Here is a 19,722-nt window from a genome sequence, read left to right as displayed (position 1 = left end):
GTGACAGTATTATATTTAGGGGCACAGCATGTGGCAGTTTTATATCTGAGGGCACAGCAGTATTGCATTTAGGAGCATGGTATGTAGTACTATAATATTTATGGACACATCATGTGGTAGTATTTTATTCAGGAGCAGGGTATGTGGCAGTATTACATTTAGGGCCACAGCATGTGGCAGTATTGCATTAAGGAGCATAGTATGTAGTAGTATAATATTTATAGACACAGCAGGTGGTAGTATTTTATTCAGGAACATTGTATGTGGCAGTGATATATTTAGGGTCACAGCATGTGGCATTATTATGTTTAGGGAGTACAACATATGGTTTTATTATATTCAGGGACACAGAATGTGGCAGTATTGTATTCTGAAGCATTGTATGTAGCAGTATTTTATTTAGGGGCAAAGCATGTGGCAGTATTATATCTAGGTGCACAACATGTGTAAGTATTGCATTTAGGAGTATAGTATATAGTACTATTATATTTATGGATACAGCATGTGTTATGGCAGTATTATATTTAGGGGCATAGCATGTGGCAGTATTGCATTAAGAAGCATAGTATGTAGTACTATAATATTTATGGACACAGCAGGTGGCAGTATTTTATTCAGGAGCAGGGTATGTGGCAGTAATATATTTAGAGTCACAGCATGTAGCAGTATTGAATTTAGGAACATAGTATGGGGCAGTATTCTATTATTGGTATACTATGTGTCAGTATTATATTTGAGGAGCACAACATTTTGTAGTATTGTATTCAGGAGCATAATATGTAGCATTATTTGGATGTTGCTGAGTGTTGCAGTATTATATTTAGGGGATCACAGCATGTGGTAATATTGTACTTAGAATACAGGATGTGGCAGTATTATATTAAGGGAACACAGCATGTGGTGGTATAATATTCAGGGGCATAGTATGTGGTAGTATTACATTTAGGGGATACAGCGTTATATTCAGGGGTACAGTATGTGGCAGTATCATATTTAGAGGACCACAGTTTAGAGCAGTATTATATCCAGTTAGCACAGTATTTGGCAGTATTTTATTTAAGGGTTACAGCATGTGGTAGCATACATTCAGGGGCAAAGTATTATATTTACGGAGCACAGCAAGTAGCTGTGGTTGAGACACAGCAGGAAGAAGTCTTCATGGAGGCATCTTTTATGAGTTAAAGGATGTAAATGTTTATTGTGCCTCTGTCTGTGTCTGATGAGAGTTGTAGTCCCAGATCTGCAGCCACATGATGGCATCATTCTAGAAGCAACATCTCCCAGCATATCCTCACAATTGTAATGGTTGACAGATATTTAAAGCCAAAACCAGGTACAGACTATAAGCAGAGAACAGATCATAAAGGACAGATATTTCTCCTCTTTTCAAATTCATTCCTGGCTTTGGCATCAATTTTAGACTGATAATAATTTTCCCCAACAGGCACTGCTCTGACATTTTTTTTTTTCTCTTTATTTAACATAATCTTATATATATAAATCAAAACTCCAAAATTCTTAAAATATAGAGATTAGAGTTTCCCATCATTTGTGAAAGAAAATGTCTTTGTTTCTCTTGCTTATCTATTGTTCCTGAAGAATACATTAATTCTTTACCATGGGATGCACCTCCCCGAGTTCCGACCCATTTACCTCTAGACAGTGGCGTAGCCACCGTGGTCGCGGGGGTCGCCGCCGCGACCGGGCCCGCCACAAAGGGGGGCCCGCGGGGCCCTCCCTTTTAATCACTCTTGTGACCGCAAGCATTGTTTTGCTTGCGGTCACAAGAGTCCGACTCTGTCTTCCCCCGGCTGCTGCGCAGCTGCCGGGGATGTCGCGTCTTATCCCCGGCAGCGCACGCATCACAGAGCTCCCTGCGCGCCTTGGGCCCTGACTTCCGGTTCCGGCGCGCAGGGAGCTCTGGGATGCGCGCGCTGCCGGGGATAAGACGCGACACCCCCGGCAGCCGCGCAGCAGCCGGGGACAGACCGAAGGAGTGAGGATCAACGTGGGAGCGCGTTGTCAGGTGAGTTAAGTTTTGTTTTTTATCAGCCTGTACGGGTGGGGGGAAAGAGGGGGGCATCTATGAGGGTGGGGGGGAAAGGGGACCATCTATAAGGGAGGAGGGGGGGGGTGAAGGGGACCATCTATAAGGGAGGAGGGGGGGGGTGAAGGGGACCATCTATAAGGGAGGGGGGGTGAAGGGGACCATCTATAAGGGAGGAGGGGGGGTGAAGGGGACCATCTATAAGGGGGGGGTGAAGGGGACCATCTATAAGGGAGGAGGGGGGGGTGAAGGGGACCATCTATAAGGGAGATGGGGGGGTGAAGGGGACCATCTATAAGGGAGGAGGGGGGGGTGAAGGGGACCATCTATAAGGGAGGGGGGGTGAAGGGGACCATCTATAAGGGAGGAGGGGGGGTGAAGGGGACCATCTATAAGGGGGGGTGAAGGGGACCATCTATAAGGGAGGGGGGGTGAAAGGGACCATCTATAAGGGAGGGGGGGTGAAGGGGGCCATCTATAAGGGAGGGGGGGTGAAGGGGACCATCTATAAGGGAGGGGGGGTGAAGGGGGCCATCTATAAGGGAGGGGGGGTGAAGGGGGCCATCTATAAGGGAGGGGGGGTGAAGGGGACAATCTATAAGGGAGGGGGGGGGTGAAGGGGACCATCTATAAGGGAGGGGGGGTGAAGGGGACCATCTATAAGGGAGGGGGGAGAGGGGGCCATCTATAAGGGAGGGGGGGGTGAAGGGGACCATCTATAAGGGAGGGGGGGTGAAGGGGACCATCTATAAGGGAGGGGGGGGTGAAGGGGACCATCTATAAGGGAGGGGCGGTGAAGGGGACCATCTATAAGGCAGGGGGGGTGAAGGGGACTATCTATAAGGGAGGGGGGGTGAAGGGGACCATCTATAAGGGAGGGGGGGTGAAGGGGACCATCTATAAGGGAGGGGGGGTGAAGGGGACCATCTATAAGGGAGGGGGGGAAGGGGACCATCTATAAGGGAGGGGGGGGAAGGGGACCATCTATAAGGGAGGGGGGCCATCTATAAGGGAGGGTGGGGGGAGAGTGGGCCATCCATAAGGGAGGGTGAGGAGAGAGGGGGCCATCTATAAGGGAGGGGGTAAAGGGGGCCATCTATATGGAGGGGGGGAGAGGAGGCCATCTATAAGGGAAGGTGGGGGGAGAGGGGGCCATCTATAAGGAGGACAACATGGGGGGAGAGGGGCCATCTATTTGGGGGGGGCAACATAGGGGGAGAGGGAATACACAGAGGGGGGCATATATTATTAGGGGGTCACATAGTCAGGCTACCCACTAAAGGAGTGTGTAAAGGGGACAATACAGATGTGCAGTGTGTATATAGATGAGGATGGTGCCAGAGTGAGGAGACTAATATGTCTGTCTGGCAGATTCTGAGGATTCGTGGCTCGGAGAAGTTCTCATAACGGCCCAGGGCAAATGGAGAAGAAGATGAAAAGGGAAGAACTCCGATCAGAGAAGACGTCCCCCTGTGAGTCACCTGATATATCTGCACTGTAATGTATATGGTGTATAGAGCCTGTGTAGAGCTGGGGCCACCTCTATATGACTGGATGAGGTGATTTAGTGTACTGGATTTGGTCAGTAACAATATGGTGGTGATGGTAGTGGTTGTGGTGTGGCAGTAATGTTTCCTTCCTATATACTGGTATTACTGGTAATATAGGTCTCAGTATACAGGATTTGGTCGGTAACAGTATGGCAGTAATATGTACGGTGATAATACTTTCTCTTCCAATATGCTGGTGTTAGTGGTAATATCTGTCTTGGTGTGTGTATATATATATATATATATATATATATATATATATATATATATACACACCAATAGCATCACTTGGTCGTGAAAGGAGGGGGGGGGGGGCCCAAGTTGGCCTCTCGCACCAGGGCCCAGGAGACATTAGCTACGCCCCTGCCTCTAGATATTTCTTTTATAATTATATCTATGTTCTATTCCCATATCTCTCCTTACTAAGGAATGGTTTGGAGGGCTCTGACTAAGAACCTGGTTAAGGCCCCCCCGATCTCTCTCCACATCCCCCTATGGGGCACCTCCAACAACCAGTAGCCCAATACCCACCCGGAGGGAAAACACCTATTTAATTTTAATAACCTTATTACATATACTTTGTTATATATTTGTACAAAAAAAGAAAATGAAATAAATTATTCAATCTTAATAGACTGCTCCATATTTTACAACTTTCAAGTATACAGGAGTCTTCGAGCGATCCAGACCTTATAAAGGCCCCTCTCCCTATTCCCGACTCCTCTTCATTCACTCCGATACTCCAGACCACATTTATAATGTAGCCTAGGGGCATCTTCCTGGGGTGGCTAGGAGTCAACAGTATTTGAACACCATGTCTCCACCGCCTATCCCAGTAACCATCCATCCACCTCTCCCAAAGTACAGTCATGTGTTATATTCCATTTGTTATTGTTTTTACTCAATATTTAATTCCTTCCATCTCCAGTGTTTACCCCTTCCAGATGAGATCAGTCCCCTTGGTTGGCAAGCGCCCCACAGTAGGAAGAATCGACACCGGGAGCCTGCCCCAGTTCCCAGAGTCACCCCCGCCCCCTCCATACTATCATCCCCTTTTCTTTGTTATTACGTAATATCCTCGGTTCTCGGGGAGTGCATCCCACGTTTACAATCACATACATTTTATTATTTATATCAATCTTCTATCTCCTTTTTGAGTGCTACATAGTATCTTTTGCATTCATCTCATTGTCTAATATAAGGGATTGTCCAAAAATTTGGGTGGGCGATTTTAATGAGGTTTTGGATGAAGTTAGAGACAGAAAAAGGATGGGTAGTGAAATTAAGCCAAAAGCAATATCTTGGTTAGGTAAAGCTATAAAAGAGTTGGGATGGAAGGATATATGGAGTATTAGTAAACCTGATACTCCAGGTTATACATGCACTAATAAATCACATAAAACATTATCTAGAATTGATCTGGCATTGGGGAATGATACATTTTTAGAGATAGTGGATAAAATGGAGTTAGGGGTAGGTTGTTTTTCCGACCACGTGCCCTTGATAGTCTACTTTGGGGTAGAGAAAGAGTGGAGAAACAGGTCTATACGGATTAATCCCATGTGGTTGAAGCTTATAGAGGTAGATCTAAAAAAGGAGATAGAAGAGTTTTTTAGCGTTAACACTAACTCCGCTAGCCCAATTATAGTATGGGAGGCATGGAAAGCGACGCTCAGGGGGACCCTTTTCAGTAAAATAGTGGCCTTTAAAAAGGCGGCATCGGGATAAAGAAAATCAGATACATAGAGAATTAGTTAGTAAACAGTTAGAATATATAAATAATCCAAACTTGAAGAACTGGGATGAATGGATTAGAGAGAGAGACAGAGTGGAGATGATCTCTTTGAGTAAAACGGAGGCTAAGATATTCTTTGATTCTGCTAAGGGGGGAGTAGAAGGAGATAGTTCAGGGCGATATTTGGCAAGGTTAATCCAGGCCAATCAGAGTAAGAACAATATTGAGGCCCTAAAAGACAATAAGGGAATAATAACATCTACCAAACAGATTAAAGAAGAGTTTGTAAAATATTATAAAGACTTGTATAGATCAAAAGCCGCTTATTCAGAAGGAGAGTTGGAGGCATATTTAGAAGAGATCCCATTAGCCCAGATATCAGAAGAACAAAAAAATTTCTTGGATGATCCCTTAACAGTGGACGAATTGAGGAGAGCAGTTGCGGGGATGGCGAGTGGTAGGGCCCTGGGCTCAGATGGACTCCCCATTGAGATCTATAAGAATAAGCAAGTTAATATCTTAGAGGAATTGTTAAGAGTGTGGAACTTCTCTTGCGGAATAGGGAGTATTCCAGAGTCAATGACTGAGGCAACTATAATAGTGATCCCGAAGCGAGGAAAGGATCCGACGAGCCCGGAGTCCTACCGCCCCATCTCTTTGATTAATAATGACATCAAAATAATAGCCAAAGTGCTGGCAAACCGGTTGTCTTTAGTAACTAATGGAATAATACATAAGGACCAGTCTGGATTTATGCAGGGACGAGGGGTGTATCATAACATTCGGAGAGCCCAGTGTAACATCTTGGAGGGTGTGAGAGACCCAGCAGGTAGGGCCATCCTGGCATTAGACGCCATTAAAGCGTTTGATAGCGTAGAATGGCCATACCTGTGGGCGGTCCTTAGAAGGATGGGGTTTGGAGAGATATTTATAGGGTGGCTGCGGTTGTTATACAAGCAGCCTAGAGCAAGAGTCCTGATTAACGGCCAATTATCTGACCTGTTTGAGCTGTTGAGAGGGACCAGACAGGGCTGCCCACTTTCTCCTCACCTATTTGCAATAGCAGTCGAACCTCTAGCAGAAATCATTAGAAGAGATATGACCATCCAGGGGTTCGAATATAAGAGTAAAACTGAAAAGATATCGTTATTTGCAGATGACATTTTGCTATTTCTATCTAATGTACACAGTTCGGTATTGAGAGTAAGAACAGTACTTGAGCTTTTTGGGAGGTTAAGCGGATTTGGAGTAAATTGGTCAAAGTCTGCAATTATGTTTTTTGATGAGGTAGATAGAAGAAGACATGAAATTAATCCTATGATTACTGTATGTAGTGAGTTTAAGTATCTGGGAATTGTGATGTCGGCACAAGTGGATCAGTATTCTAAACTTAATTTGTTACCACTGTTGGAAAAACTCCGAGGTAAAATGAAAGTATGGAGGGGTCTCCCCCTGAGTATTGCTGCTAGACTAGGGATTATAAAGATGATCATCTTACCCCAGGTGTTATATATCTTAGCCAATAGTCCAGTATGGTTAAGTAGAGATTGTTGGTCCCAGTTAAAAGAAATATGTAATAAAATAATATGGAGAGAAAAATCAATACGAATCCCATATGAGATATGGTGCCTACCTAGTGATAAGGGGGGGATGAATCTACCTGATTTTGAGCTCTACTTTCTGGCCTCCCAGATGGTTTATATAATCCAAGGGGATAGTTTTGATTTTACAGACTATTGGGAATCTAAAAAAACAAAATGGCTTCAAGATCTTCCTACCATCTTGGAGGCTGGAATATTAAGAGACAAAAAAAATCCTTTAAATTTCTTGGCACATAAAACATGGAAAGCCACTAAAACCAAAATGGCAATCACGACTAGCAATGAGTATACCCCCCTTTGGGAAAATATGCATCTCCCACAGTTTCAAAAAATACAAGAGTTTAAGTTTTGGCTACAAAAGGGGATTATTAAAGTAGAACATTTATTTGATGTACAAGGTAATATTAAATCACTAGAGACACTGAGAATGGAATTTGGGGTTAGAGAGACAGATTATTATAGATATCTACAACTTAATTACGCGATAGGGAGGACACAAAATAAGAGGCTATTTAAAACACAGGAATATAAAGGTATGTTGGATAAAGTAAGAAGGACAAAAAGAGGGTTGATTAAAGAGGGAAATGATATAAAATAATTAGAGGGCACTCACAGAAAGAGGTGAAGAATAATTGTAGGGAAAAATGGAGGAGAGATTTAGAGGATAAAAAAATATAGATTGGGATAAAATATTTTCTGATATAGATAAAGGGTGTAGTAGGCTTAATCACAAGGTGACACAGTTTTTCATTATATATAGGGTTCACTATACCCCTCGTAAGTTGTATTTAATGAAACTAAGAGAGACCGATAGGTGTGTAAAGTGTAATCACGAAGGGGGGGACTTGATTCACTTATTATGGAGATGCCCCAAGCTATATAGATATTGGGGGGAGGTGATATTGAGATTGGAAAATCGTTTAGATATCAAGATAGAGAAAGACCCAAAGGTATGTGTCTTGGGAGAGGGAAAGAGTTTACACATAAGAGGGGAGGAAAAAAAGATTGCTCTTAAAGGAATGTTAGTGGCTAAGAATTGTATCTTAAAGAAATGGATCTCAGTAACTCCACCGGATATTGAAGATTTGGAGAGAGAAATGAAGAGAATAATGATGATGGAGTATTTTAGGGCACAAAAAAAACGATAAAATCGAAAAGTTCCGCAAAGCATGGGCAAAATGGCCACAAAGTCAAGATCTGATGATATAACAGAACTGAGTATAGAGAAGTGGGGGAGGGAGAGGGAGAATCTTCATATTTATTATGTGTTTTTTTTTTGTTTGTTTTTGTTTTGTGTGTGTTTCTTTTTTTTCTTTTTTATTTGAGGGTTGGACAGAAAAGAGAGGGGGTAAGGAGAAAGGTAGTAGAGTGGAGATTAGAGATTACCTGAGATGAATGCAAAAGATACTACTCTGTCATTAACCCCTTCACTACCCTAGACCAGCAGGAATTCTGACATAAACCCCTTCAGAGATTCTCACATTAACCCTTTCACTACACTACTAGGGTAGTGAAAGGGTTAATGTCAGAATTCCTAGGGGTCAGGGTAGTTAAGGGGTTGTCTGAGTAGTGCCTGTTGGGGGAAATTATTATCAGTCTAATAATAATGGTGCGTTTACACAGACAGATATATCTGACAGATTTTTTAAGCCAAAGCCAGTCTATAAGCAGAGAACAGGTGATAAAGGAAAGACTGAGATTTCTCCTCTTTTCAAATCCATTCTTGGCGTTTGCTTCAAGAATCTGTCAGATAAATCTCTCTGTGTAAACACACCATTAAAATACCAGGGATTGTCACATTAATCACTTCACCTCCTCAGACCACCAGGGATTCTTACACTGTCCTGTTCACTAGCCACAAAGGCTTAAAGGAGAAGTCCCACAAACTGTAAAAATGGCCGGCAGGCGTGGGTGGGTGAGAAAATAGAAATTGAACTCACCTGTCCCGGTGCCTCTGTAGTGCCACTCCCGGGTCCCGTTCACATAAGCCGGGGTCCTGCAGCTACGCTAGCTGCAACGTTGCGACCCCAGATTAGTGATTGTCTGCTCAGCCAATCAGTGACAATCGCTCAGCCAGGCCGTGACATTGCTGCTGCAGGAGGCGGGTTTGTGATGTACCCAGTTTCCTGCAGAAGATGACAGATGGTGGCGATGAACAAAACCCTGGAGCGGAGCAACGGAGGCATGGGGACGGATGAGTTCACTCTTTTTTTTTTTTCTCACCCACTTACATCTGCCTGACGTTTTGTATCGTTTGTGGGGCTTCCTCTTTAAGGCCCTATTACACATATTTATCTGACAGATCATTGAAGCTAAAGAGGGAACAGGTCATAAAGGAAAGACTGAGATTTCTCCTCTCTTCAAATCCATTCTTGGCTTTGGCTTCAATAATCTGTCAGATAAATCTGTCTGTGTCATAGGGCCTTTAGAAGAAACATTACTAGCAATGCAGCTGAAAGTCATGTCAGGCCACATCCTGTGGCAGAAAAAGTTGCCCAGAGAGAGAAAGCTATACTTTAGCACTGGAGCCCACGAGCCTGTAGCTTCACCCCTGTACTTGGGATTCCATTATGTAATGATTGAGCTTCAGTGGTATAAATTGTCCCTCAACAGCTCGGAACACTCCAGATTTAAATCAGTGTATAAGTAACCAGTTGCATATAGCGGTATATTTAGTGAAGGTGACATCATACGGTTTCTCTGTACTGCGATAAATATAGAGATAACTGGTGAAATTATCTGTGTCTTTCCTTCGGAGCTGCACTCATTACTATTCTGAAGGGTGTGATGGGAAAACATAATAGGAGCACAGTGAGTCACTAAGAGAATGTCTATGGGGAATCCTGATGAGTTTGCATGCATCCTACACTACTACTCTCATCATCTGAATATGTTCTGTTTTTGAATATATGGGACACAAATGCAAATCTATGGTACCTTCAGTGCACATGTTGGCAGGTTTTCATATGTACCATGTGCACTGCGGTATTATTTAGTGCTGCCGGGGTTGTGGTGTCATAGCACTACAGTCGATGCACCATTACTGTTGCGTGTGTATACAGTCCAATGCCATAAACCATTGGGTTCACTAATACAGTCAACATGTTGATTTGGACATTGCATGTTTAGCTCAAATCTATGAACAATTAGACGTATGGTAATGTAGACACGTCCTGCAGGGAGCGGCGGACATCTTGTCATCGGCCGGGTCTGATCTACAATCCTCAGTGATTGGGTCAGCAGGTAATGAGAGCACAACGTTAGACTGGTTCCCCGAGGAACAGCATGCCAAGTATTAGAGAGGCAGAGACAACATGTGAATATTCATACTTGTCTCTAAGAGTTCCAGATCCAGCCTTGGAATGGTGAAGTCAGATGGCACAAGGCTATAGCAATGGTCTAGAAGAGTGCAATGATCACAGGTTACTGTAGACGTTAGGCGCCTGTTAGGACAGCTGGAGACCACTGTTTTAAACCATTCCAGGTTGATCATATTAGCTGTCCGGAACTTTCATGGAGATATTAATGGGTAAAAATCCAAAATGTTGGGTACCCTGTTGGTTATATGACTCAAATCTAAATTATAATCAAATATGTGATTATTACTGGGCACTTGCAATCATGAATTATCTGCCGATAATCGATTGAGAAGTGAGCCACTTGGTAGACCGTGATCTCCTCACTGATTGGATATATAGGGTATGTATTGGTCTTGAGGTAGCCATACCCCTTCAATATCTGACAGCCATGAGTTATCCCTCTCGTCTTCTGACTGTCCTCCCCATACGTTGGGCACTCTATGGAGAGGGGAGGGTTGAGCCGTGATTTCACATCACGTCCAGCTCCTATCTTCACTGGTATAATCTGTCAGTGGATGGTTGGGAGAGTCCCATACACCACATACTGATGATTGAAATCATTGTAAGCAGCAGTTACAGCCAAAAAGAGCATAAGGTGTATGGGGACCTTTAATATATACCCTAATACTTGTAAATTGTAAAATATTTGGCATAAAATTCAAGCTCTTGTCTTGAGACTGCCATCTCCATTGATTAGATATGGAGGGTATTGACGGGTCTTGATTTATACCCTTAGCTCCCATATTTTGTAAATTGTTATATATTCTACATAAAGTTCTATCCCAGATTGTTCTGATCTTGTCTGCAATCTTGTCACTTGGTAGACCGCCATCTCCATTGATAAGACATGGAGAGTATGTACCGGTCTCGATTCATACCCTTAGCTGTTATATTTGTAAATTGTTATATATTCTACATAAAGTTCCATCCCAGATTGTTCTTGTCTTGTCTGTAATCTTTATACAGAATCACAGTCACATCTCAGCTCAAGTCCTGGAGCTAAAAAAAAACAAAAAAAAACCCAGAACCCGTTGATGGATTTGTTATGACTTGTAGACCGGTTTTACGAGCCTCGTATAATAATGTACATAATTATAATCAACATTTCTTTATTAATGACCTCTCTTATTTCCATAATTAACAAACAGTGTAATTTCATAGGATACAAAGTGTCAACTATAACATGACATATAAGATGACAAAGACAATTCATTTCATTTATTCCAAGAATGCTGGGAAATGAATCAAAAACATCTTATATAAACAGGAAAACTAAGAAATAGAGTGGCATGGGAATCACTAAGAATCTGATAACTGGGGTCACATCGCATGGGGGAGAAAGTTTTTCCCGATTTTTTTTTTTTATATTATTATTATTTTAAATACTTGAAGAAAAATTATAGCAGATCCCATAAAGATGAAAGAATGGGAACACTTCCATCCAACTGAGATTGGACTTTCCATGAATGTTTTCGCCTATTCCATGAATATATTCTTTTTTTTTTTTTGCGTCAATGTCTCTGAGCTCTTTCTACCTTTTTCCTAAAAAATTAAAGTCAAAATGTGATATGTAGAATTGGCAATGTTATAACCAGATCTTCCAGAAAAAAAGAAGTTCATTAAAGGGTTTATCTTTAAAGGGAAATTGAACACTCGTCTCTCTCCGGCGGCTCCATAGAGAATAGATGAGGCCGCTGGAAAGAGCCGAGCATAGCACTCGGCACCTGATAATAAGCTGAATCAAAATGCCCCTGTACTGCAACCCCCAGTGATCAGGTGTAATCTGTTGGAAAACTTAGCGATTGGTGTTCAATTTCCCTATAGCACCACCACAGGAGAAATTAAGTATTACAATGTGTCCATTTATATTAAAGGGAAACTCTGGCCAAATCTAAAAATCCCAGGCTGGCAGGGGATGGTGGGAACATAATAAAGAATCTATACTTACCTTTCCCCACGCCCCTGCACCGCAGCATCACCAGCTCACTGACCCCCACTAAACTTTAGCTTCTCCTGGCTTCCTGCATTATGTCCTGGTGGGAAAGACCCACTCAGCCAGTCAGTGACTGCTGTGGTGTCCTGCCCCTGTCACTGACTACTGAGCAGGCACTTCTCAGCCAGGACACAATGTTAAAGTAATGGGACCTGCAGGAGGCCATATGGGGTCCATGAGGGGTGACATTGCACTGTGGAGGCACAGGGTTGGGTATAGAGTCTTTATTATGTTCCCTCCACCCCCTGTCAGTCCGGATTTTTAGGCTTCGCCCGGGTATTCCAACTTAAAACTAACTTGTCCCCTATCCACAGGATAAGGGACAAGTAAGAGATTGCAGGGGGTCTGACCCCCCATCCCCCCCACAACAATCTTCATTTTGGCCCCCAGCTGCTTTATTTTGAATAGAGCCACGGGTGCAGCGTTTGACCCGCGGCTCTATTGATTCTCCGGAAAGAGCTTAGTGTTGCACTCTTTCCAGCGGCTCCATAGAGAATGAATAGAACTGTGGGTCACGTTCCGCACCTGCAGCTGTATTCAAAACAAAGGAGCTAGGGGCCAATATGGAGATCGGCTGGGGGGGGGGGTAAGGAGGTCAGATAGGGGACAAGTTAGTTTTATGCTGGAAAACCCTTTAAAGTGTATTCTGTGTGAGGGTGGGTTCACACTACGGAATTCTCGCGGATAAACTCAGCGGAATTCCGCTGTCTGTCTGCGCGCACGGCCACGCGCCTTTCCGCCGGCTCCATAGACACCATTCTATAGGCCGACGTATTCCGCTATCCGCCGAAAGAAGTGACGTGATGTCTATGAAAAATGGTGTCTATGGAGCCGGCGGAAAGGCGTGCGGTCGTGCGCGCGGACAGCCGTCGGAATTCCGCTGAGTTTATCCGCGAGAATTCCGTAGTGTGAACCCACCCTAATGCAGGACAGGATGGGTTCTCCAGAGAGAGGGAGGCACTCTTAGAAATGACTCCTCACTCTGACCAAAAGAAAAGGATACTGAACAGAGGAACCCCAAACACCCCCCCCCCCCCCCCCCCCCCCAATTAACTCTGGATTACTAATAATGTATATAAAGAATGTAAATTCTTTGCAATTTTACATTGAGGAATGTTTTTTTCTGAAAATTTTCCATAGTTTTGGTTCGCATTTGTTCCTATCAAGCTGAACCTGAGACTGGAATCCTCACTGGGACATTGGGACTGACACGGTCCCAGAATAAACAGGACCATGGCTCCATGGATGACTCTGCTCCTCCTGACAGGTAAGTGATCACCATGAGAAAAGTAAGGACACAAAGAACTTGTGCTCCACAATGGTTCATCCAGCTCAGTGGTCGCTAGACTGGTGCATTGTAGCAAACCAGCACAGAGATTTGTGCAGATGCTAAATATGTGTTTAACTCACAGAGCATTGTCTACATGTATATCATTTCAAAGCTAAGAGCAGGACTAACTATGTACAATGTATCAGTCTGGAGTCCAGGCCGCTTAGCTCACAGAGCATTGTCTAGACCAGTGCTTCTCAATTCCAGTCCTCAGGCCTCACCAACAGGTCATGTTTTGAGGATTTCCTTAGTATTTCACAGGTGATATAATTATAGTCAGTGCATCAGGTATTATCCCAGTTGTTCTTTGTATGGGATATCCTCAAAACATGACCTGGAATTGAGAAGCACTGGTCTAGACTGATACATTATATCACTTCCCAGCTGAGAGCAGGACTAGCTATAGGCTGGGTTACTGCCTATGGCTAGGTTCACAGCACTCTTTTATAATAACGGCCGTCATTGTGCAAATAACAGCCGTTATTTAAAAAATAATGGGCGTTGTTTGGCCAATGGTGGCCAATATTATAAAAGATGGATGTCATTTTTACATAGTGTGAACCTAGCCTGACAGCAAACTAATAGGCTATGTTCCGACTTCAGGAACATATTGGGTAAAGGCAGCCGTCTTGTTAAATAGACGGCCGATAATAATTATTATAACAATGGGCAAATAACGGCTGTTGTTATGAAAGTGTAGTGTAAACCTAGCCAGATTCTGATATTATATGTATACCTTTTATTTTCACACAGGGCTTGTTCTGATGGTAAGCAGCCAGACTACACCCTCAGGTAAGTGAAGGAGATAGTCTCCTGTATATATACTGTATATAGTCAGTGTATATATTCTGTATAGTCTGCTATATATAGTCAGTGTATATATTCTGTATAGTCTGCTATATATAGTCAGTGTATATATTCTGTATAGTCCACTGTATGTTATCTGCTGTATATATCCAGTATAGTCTGATATATATATATAGAGAGAGAGAGAGAGAGTCAGTGTATATATTCTGTATAGTCACTATATATAGTCAGTGTATATATTCTGTATAGTCCACTGTATGTTATCTGCTGTATATATCCAGTATAGTCTGCTATATATAGTCAGTGTATATATTCTGTATAGTCCACTGTATGTTATCTGCTGTATATATCCAGTATAGTCTGCTATATATAGTCAGTGTATATATTCTGTATAGTCACTGTATGTCATCTGCTGTATATATTTAGTAAAGTCTGCTGTATATAATCAGTGTATATAGTCTGTGCAGTCAACTGTATGTCATCTGCTGTATATATTTAGTATAGTCTGCTATATATAGTCAGTGTATATATTCTGTATAGTCTGCTGTATATAGTCAGTGTATATATCCAGTATAGTCTTGCATACTTTGCATATAATTTTCCCCAGAATTCCTAGTGAAGTATGAATATACGTCTCCTGAAGCTCTTAATGGACTCCTCAATGGGAAACATTAGCCCTCCAGTCCTATATCCTCAATAACACGTATGCTATTTTAGGAGGACAGGGGAGATTAGAGACCTTTACTGCTAGTAGGTTCAACTCATTACCCCAATCCACATCCCCCCTCCAAGAGCAGAAACGGAGGGGCTGTGGAGTAAAGCAAATCCACTGAGACCCCCAATTACTACCATGCTTAATTTCCATTCATGTAAGTAGAGAGACTATGGTTCACCTCCAAAATCCAAGACAAGTTATCATAGGAGACACAAAAGAAAGTGTATGCGACAAGCTATAAAACAAGTCATAAAAGATAATAGTAGAGCAACCCTCTAAGGCTACATGACTTTTACTATGCAGGAAAGCCTGGTGACAGTGATGGCGGGTTATTCGTGGTCACGGCATTGGATACCTGGTATAATAGAATGAGGGATCAGTATAATATCCATCTAATATCCATAGAAAATGTCAACATGTAACACATTATAACTAATTGCCTTCCATGTCTGTGAGGTGATCTACAGCAGATTATAGCAGATCACATGGATGTGCGATAAGCGACACGTGAGCTGTCGCTAGTCTACAGAGCTGGAGAATGTCTTTAGAATCAATGGAAGATATTTGCTTCCGTGTTGCTTGTACATTGTGACGTCAGAGTTGAGCAATCCCAGAGGCATCTATGGAGAACAGTGACGCCAGGTGGAGGAAACGGGTACAGCACCATGTAAAACAAGACACAAATATCCTGGACTTCATTACCTTATAGCAAATTCAAAACGAGATGAGATTATTTTATCCATGGCCAATTTTGCTCCAGATCAAGGAGAGGAAAAAATCTGAAATTATCAAAAAATGATCAACATTTTTTCGTTCCGGGACCGTGCTTGTAATCCAAATCCACTCTTAAACCAAAGCTCATTTTCCCATAAGAAATCATAAAAATGCAGACAATTGGTTCCACACCCCAAAAATAATGATTTATTATTCTGAATAACATGTAAAACAGATGAAAAAATGAGAAACAGCAGAATATGTGATATTATAAGTTACTGTACAGTAATGGAGAGGATGGGAAACACAAGGGCTGAGTGAGATTGCAGGGAGCATGAAGGAATGAGCAGGGCAGATATGGGCACAGTATAGCAGGACACTCTGTCCGGGGAGAGAGGGGTTACTGCTATGAAGAGATTACCTCCCCAGTCCTGTCCCCTGATGTAAGCCCCAGCCTGAAGTGGATCTGCTATGATTTGGATGGTGAGGGAGACTTCCTGGGTCAGAGTACAGTGTTGTAGACCACACTATGCAGACCATGCCCCTCCTCCACTCGCCCTCCCACCCAGTCCTGGGAGCTCTTAAACCAAAGCAATGCTCCTAAACCAAGTCACAATTTTGAAAAACTGTAAGCTCTTAAACCAAAACGCTCTTAAACCAAGTTACTCTTAAACCAAGGTACCACTGTATTTCTCTTGGTTTCTTCTGTGAGGCTCCAATATCACTAATGATTTAAAAAAAAATTGATGGGTCTTTAAATGGAGCAATTTTTTAAATTTTCACCAAACACTTTCAGCTGGATTGTTGTCTGCTCCATTAAAGTAATCTTTCCTGAAAAAATGCAGATTGGTGACTGATCAGCAATTTATCTCTCAGTGGTCCTCCATGCATTTACAAGCACCTTGACTCCTTGACAAGTTTTTTTTTTCAAGAACCATCTCATTTCCTACATACTTGCTTCATATTTTACACACAACTAACTGGGAACAACCAACATCTTCTGCTGCACTCTTGGTTGGAGAGAATTTTTTTTCTCTCATTCAAATCAACTGGTGTCAGAAAGATATACCAATTTGTAAATTACTTTTATTTAGAAATCTAAGTCTTCCATTAATTATCAGCTGCTGTATGTCCTGCAGAAAGTGGTGTATTCTCTCCAGTCTGACATAGTGCTTTCTGCTGCCACCTCAATCCATGTCAGGAACTGCCCAGAGCAGGAGCAAATTCCTATAGAAAACCTATACTATTCTGGACAGATTGGACAGAGATTGACAAATCTGTATAACTTTCTGACACCAGTTGATTAAAAAGTTATTTTTCTCTGGAGTACCCCTTTAAAAATGAAACAACTACAGTAATTGCCCACATGAGACATGAGCACAAAGGAGGAAGAACAGAAAGACCAGTGTACTTATTACATTGTTTTCATTATCGGCAGGATCTAGAGGTAAAGTGACAACGGCGCGCAAATCGACACGTAAAGAGACAAGTGAAGCTACAAGTGAAGCAACGACACGTAAAGCAACAACGAGAATAGAAACGACAACGGCGCGTAAAGCAACAACACATAGTCCGACAACAACAAGTGAAGCGACAACTACTGGACCATACAAGACCGATTATCGCCTGTCTATTATATTGAACCTGACGTATACTCCATTGCTGGCAAACCAGAGCTCCCCGGAGTACCAAACGCTGAGCAGCAAGATAGAGCCTAATGTAAGTTTACTGTCTTAGTCGCTTGTTGTGTCTTGGTGTCTCTTAAAGGGGTTGTCTGTTTCAAGTTATACCTTTTTGTTAGTTCTCTCCAATGATAAACTGATCTCAGGGTATATCAGGGATCAGCCAAGGGCGTAACTACCACTGTAGCAGCCATAGCAGCTGCTATGGGGCCCTTCGCATCAGGGGGCCCTGCGGCCTTCTTCTGCAATACAATGGGCCCCCTGAGCTGTCATAATTTGCAGCACCAAGTGGCCGAGCAGGCCTCGCGGGTTCTGCAAATGTCCCTTTAACTGAAAGTTGCAGTTAATAACTATGCTTGACAGCTTAGTGGTCAGTTGGGAAGAAGTTTGCTATGGGGCCCAGCCATTTCTAGTTATGCTCCTGGGATCAGCTGTAGTCTATAGAGGGATGATCTGGTATCAAGTGTTCACTAACCCTGCAGTGCTCCCACAGGGAAAACTAAGTATTACAAGGATGTTACTAAAATCAATGGGCTCCCTATGGAATGTACGGATGTTACAGGTCCTCCAGAGTTAGTGATGCTCTTTGCAGCAGTACTTTGATCTTGTTAATATATGAATAGAGAACCCACCAATAACTCCCCTGTAAGAATATATGTAAATGACCCTTTATACTCATATACTCAAGTATTTTGGGAAACATTTTATGCATTGAAAAAAAACTTTGTACCTCTTTCTTTACAGATTCTAGAGTTTATACGCACAGAGCTGCCTGACTGTATAGCTGTTAAGGTAGCTGGATTCCAGTAAGTTACCGATCTGGTGGGGTTTGACTGCCCATGTACATTGCACACTTTGACCCATTTACTCCCAGCACAGATGTACAGTGTGGCCCCATTTATAGTGCTGTGTTATGGCTCTGTACAATCCTGAATTTCACCTGAACCCAAGGACATACATGGACGTGAGAGGCCCCATAGTCACTGGTGCAGGTTAATACAAATACTATGTGGGACACAAGACTTGCAGCCTTCATCTCCTTTCCAGGATCCCAGGGTACAAGACACAGGGAAGTCAAACTTGTGGCCCTCCAGCTGTTGCAAAAATATAATTCCGATCATGCCTGGACGGCCAAATCTTAAAGGAGAAGTCCGGCCACAGCCATTTTTTTAACAAGTGCTGGGGAGGATAAAGGATATAATATGCTCTTACCACACCTACTCCAGCGCTGGTGGCCACATACCGCCACTCCGGTCCCTGGCCACTTCCTGGTCTGGGCATTGACCCGGGTCATGACGTGTGAGGTCTGCTCAGCCAACCAGCGGCCAAAGCGGACCCCAGTCACGACCTGGGTCCCCACTCAGACCAGGAAGTGGACGGGGACCCGGGAACCGAAGCGGTGGTATGCGTCGGCCACCAGCGCTGGAGCGGTAGAGGTAAGAGCATGTTATTTCTTTCATCCTCCCCAGCACTTGCTAAAAATGTGGCTGGCCAGACTTCCCCTTTAAGCCTTAGCTGTCCAGGGGTAATGGGAATTGTAGTTTTGCAACAGCTGGAGGGCCACAAGTTTGACATCCCTGTGCCTAGTCCTGGAAAGGACATTGTGGCTGCAAGTCTTGTGTCCCACATGCTTCAGGATGTATTTGTATTAACCTGCACCAGTGACTATGGGTGCCCCTTCACTTCTATGTATGTCCTGGAACTCGACTTGTCATGAGAGTTTAAGGGTTTAATTCATCATGATATCTCATTGAGTATTAATAGTCATCGTAATGATCAGCTGATCACAGTAGGTTGTGATTTTGTAGCTCCTGGTGATCAGACGGGAAAGTTTGTCCAGTCATACATTTCCCGGCAATGGCCTCTACAGGAGAAAGGTGGTATTACATTCAAGCTGTTAAAATGAATTGTAAATCATGTCATTCACAGACAGGCTATGTTCCCGCACAAAAAATTAAAAGCATAAAAAAACGGTAAAATAGATTTAAAATACAGCCGTGTTTTATAACTTTTTTTTACTGTCATATTTAAAGAAGCAGTTCACCCCAAAAATTTTTAGTTCCCCCCCCCCCGGTAGCCGCTGGCATGTATACTCACGGAAGATGATCGATGTCCAGCAGCGTAGCTCCGTTCCGGTCCCGTGGTGCCGTTCAAACCTGGCGCGCGCTCACTTCCGCCGGCGCTGTGAC

The 19,722-nt window shown here is 43.1% G+C and overlaps 1 protein-coding gene across 1 annotated transcript in view; it reads left to right on the top strand.

Annotated features, from left to right (window-relative positions):
* LOC138800099 (mucin-2-like) overlaps positions 1–19,722 on the top strand; it is a 58,756-nt gene that overhangs the window by 856 nt on the left and 38,178 nt on the right. The window contains exons 2-5 of the mRNA XM_069981906.1: positions 13,426–13,552; positions 14,369–14,407; positions 17,290–17,570; positions 18,278–18,339. Coding sequence (XP_069838007.1) covers positions 13,519–13,552; positions 14,369–14,407; positions 17,290–17,570; positions 18,278–18,339 — 416 coding nt within the window. The 5' untranslated portion in view covers positions 13,426–13,518. The remainder of the gene's footprint in view (positions 1–13,425; positions 13,553–14,368; positions 14,408–17,289; positions 17,571–18,277; positions 18,340–19,722) is intronic.

This window comes from Dendropsophus ebraccatus, chromosome 8 (genome assembly GCF_027789765.1).
Source record: "Dendropsophus ebraccatus isolate aDenEbr1 chromosome 8, aDenEbr1.pat, whole genome shotgun sequence".
Taxonomy (NCBI): domain Eukaryota; kingdom Metazoa; phylum Chordata; class Amphibia; order Anura; family Hylidae; genus Dendropsophus; species Dendropsophus ebraccatus.
The sequence above is the reverse complement of the archived record's forward strand: the minus strand, read 5'-3'. Positions and strand labels throughout refer to the sequence as shown.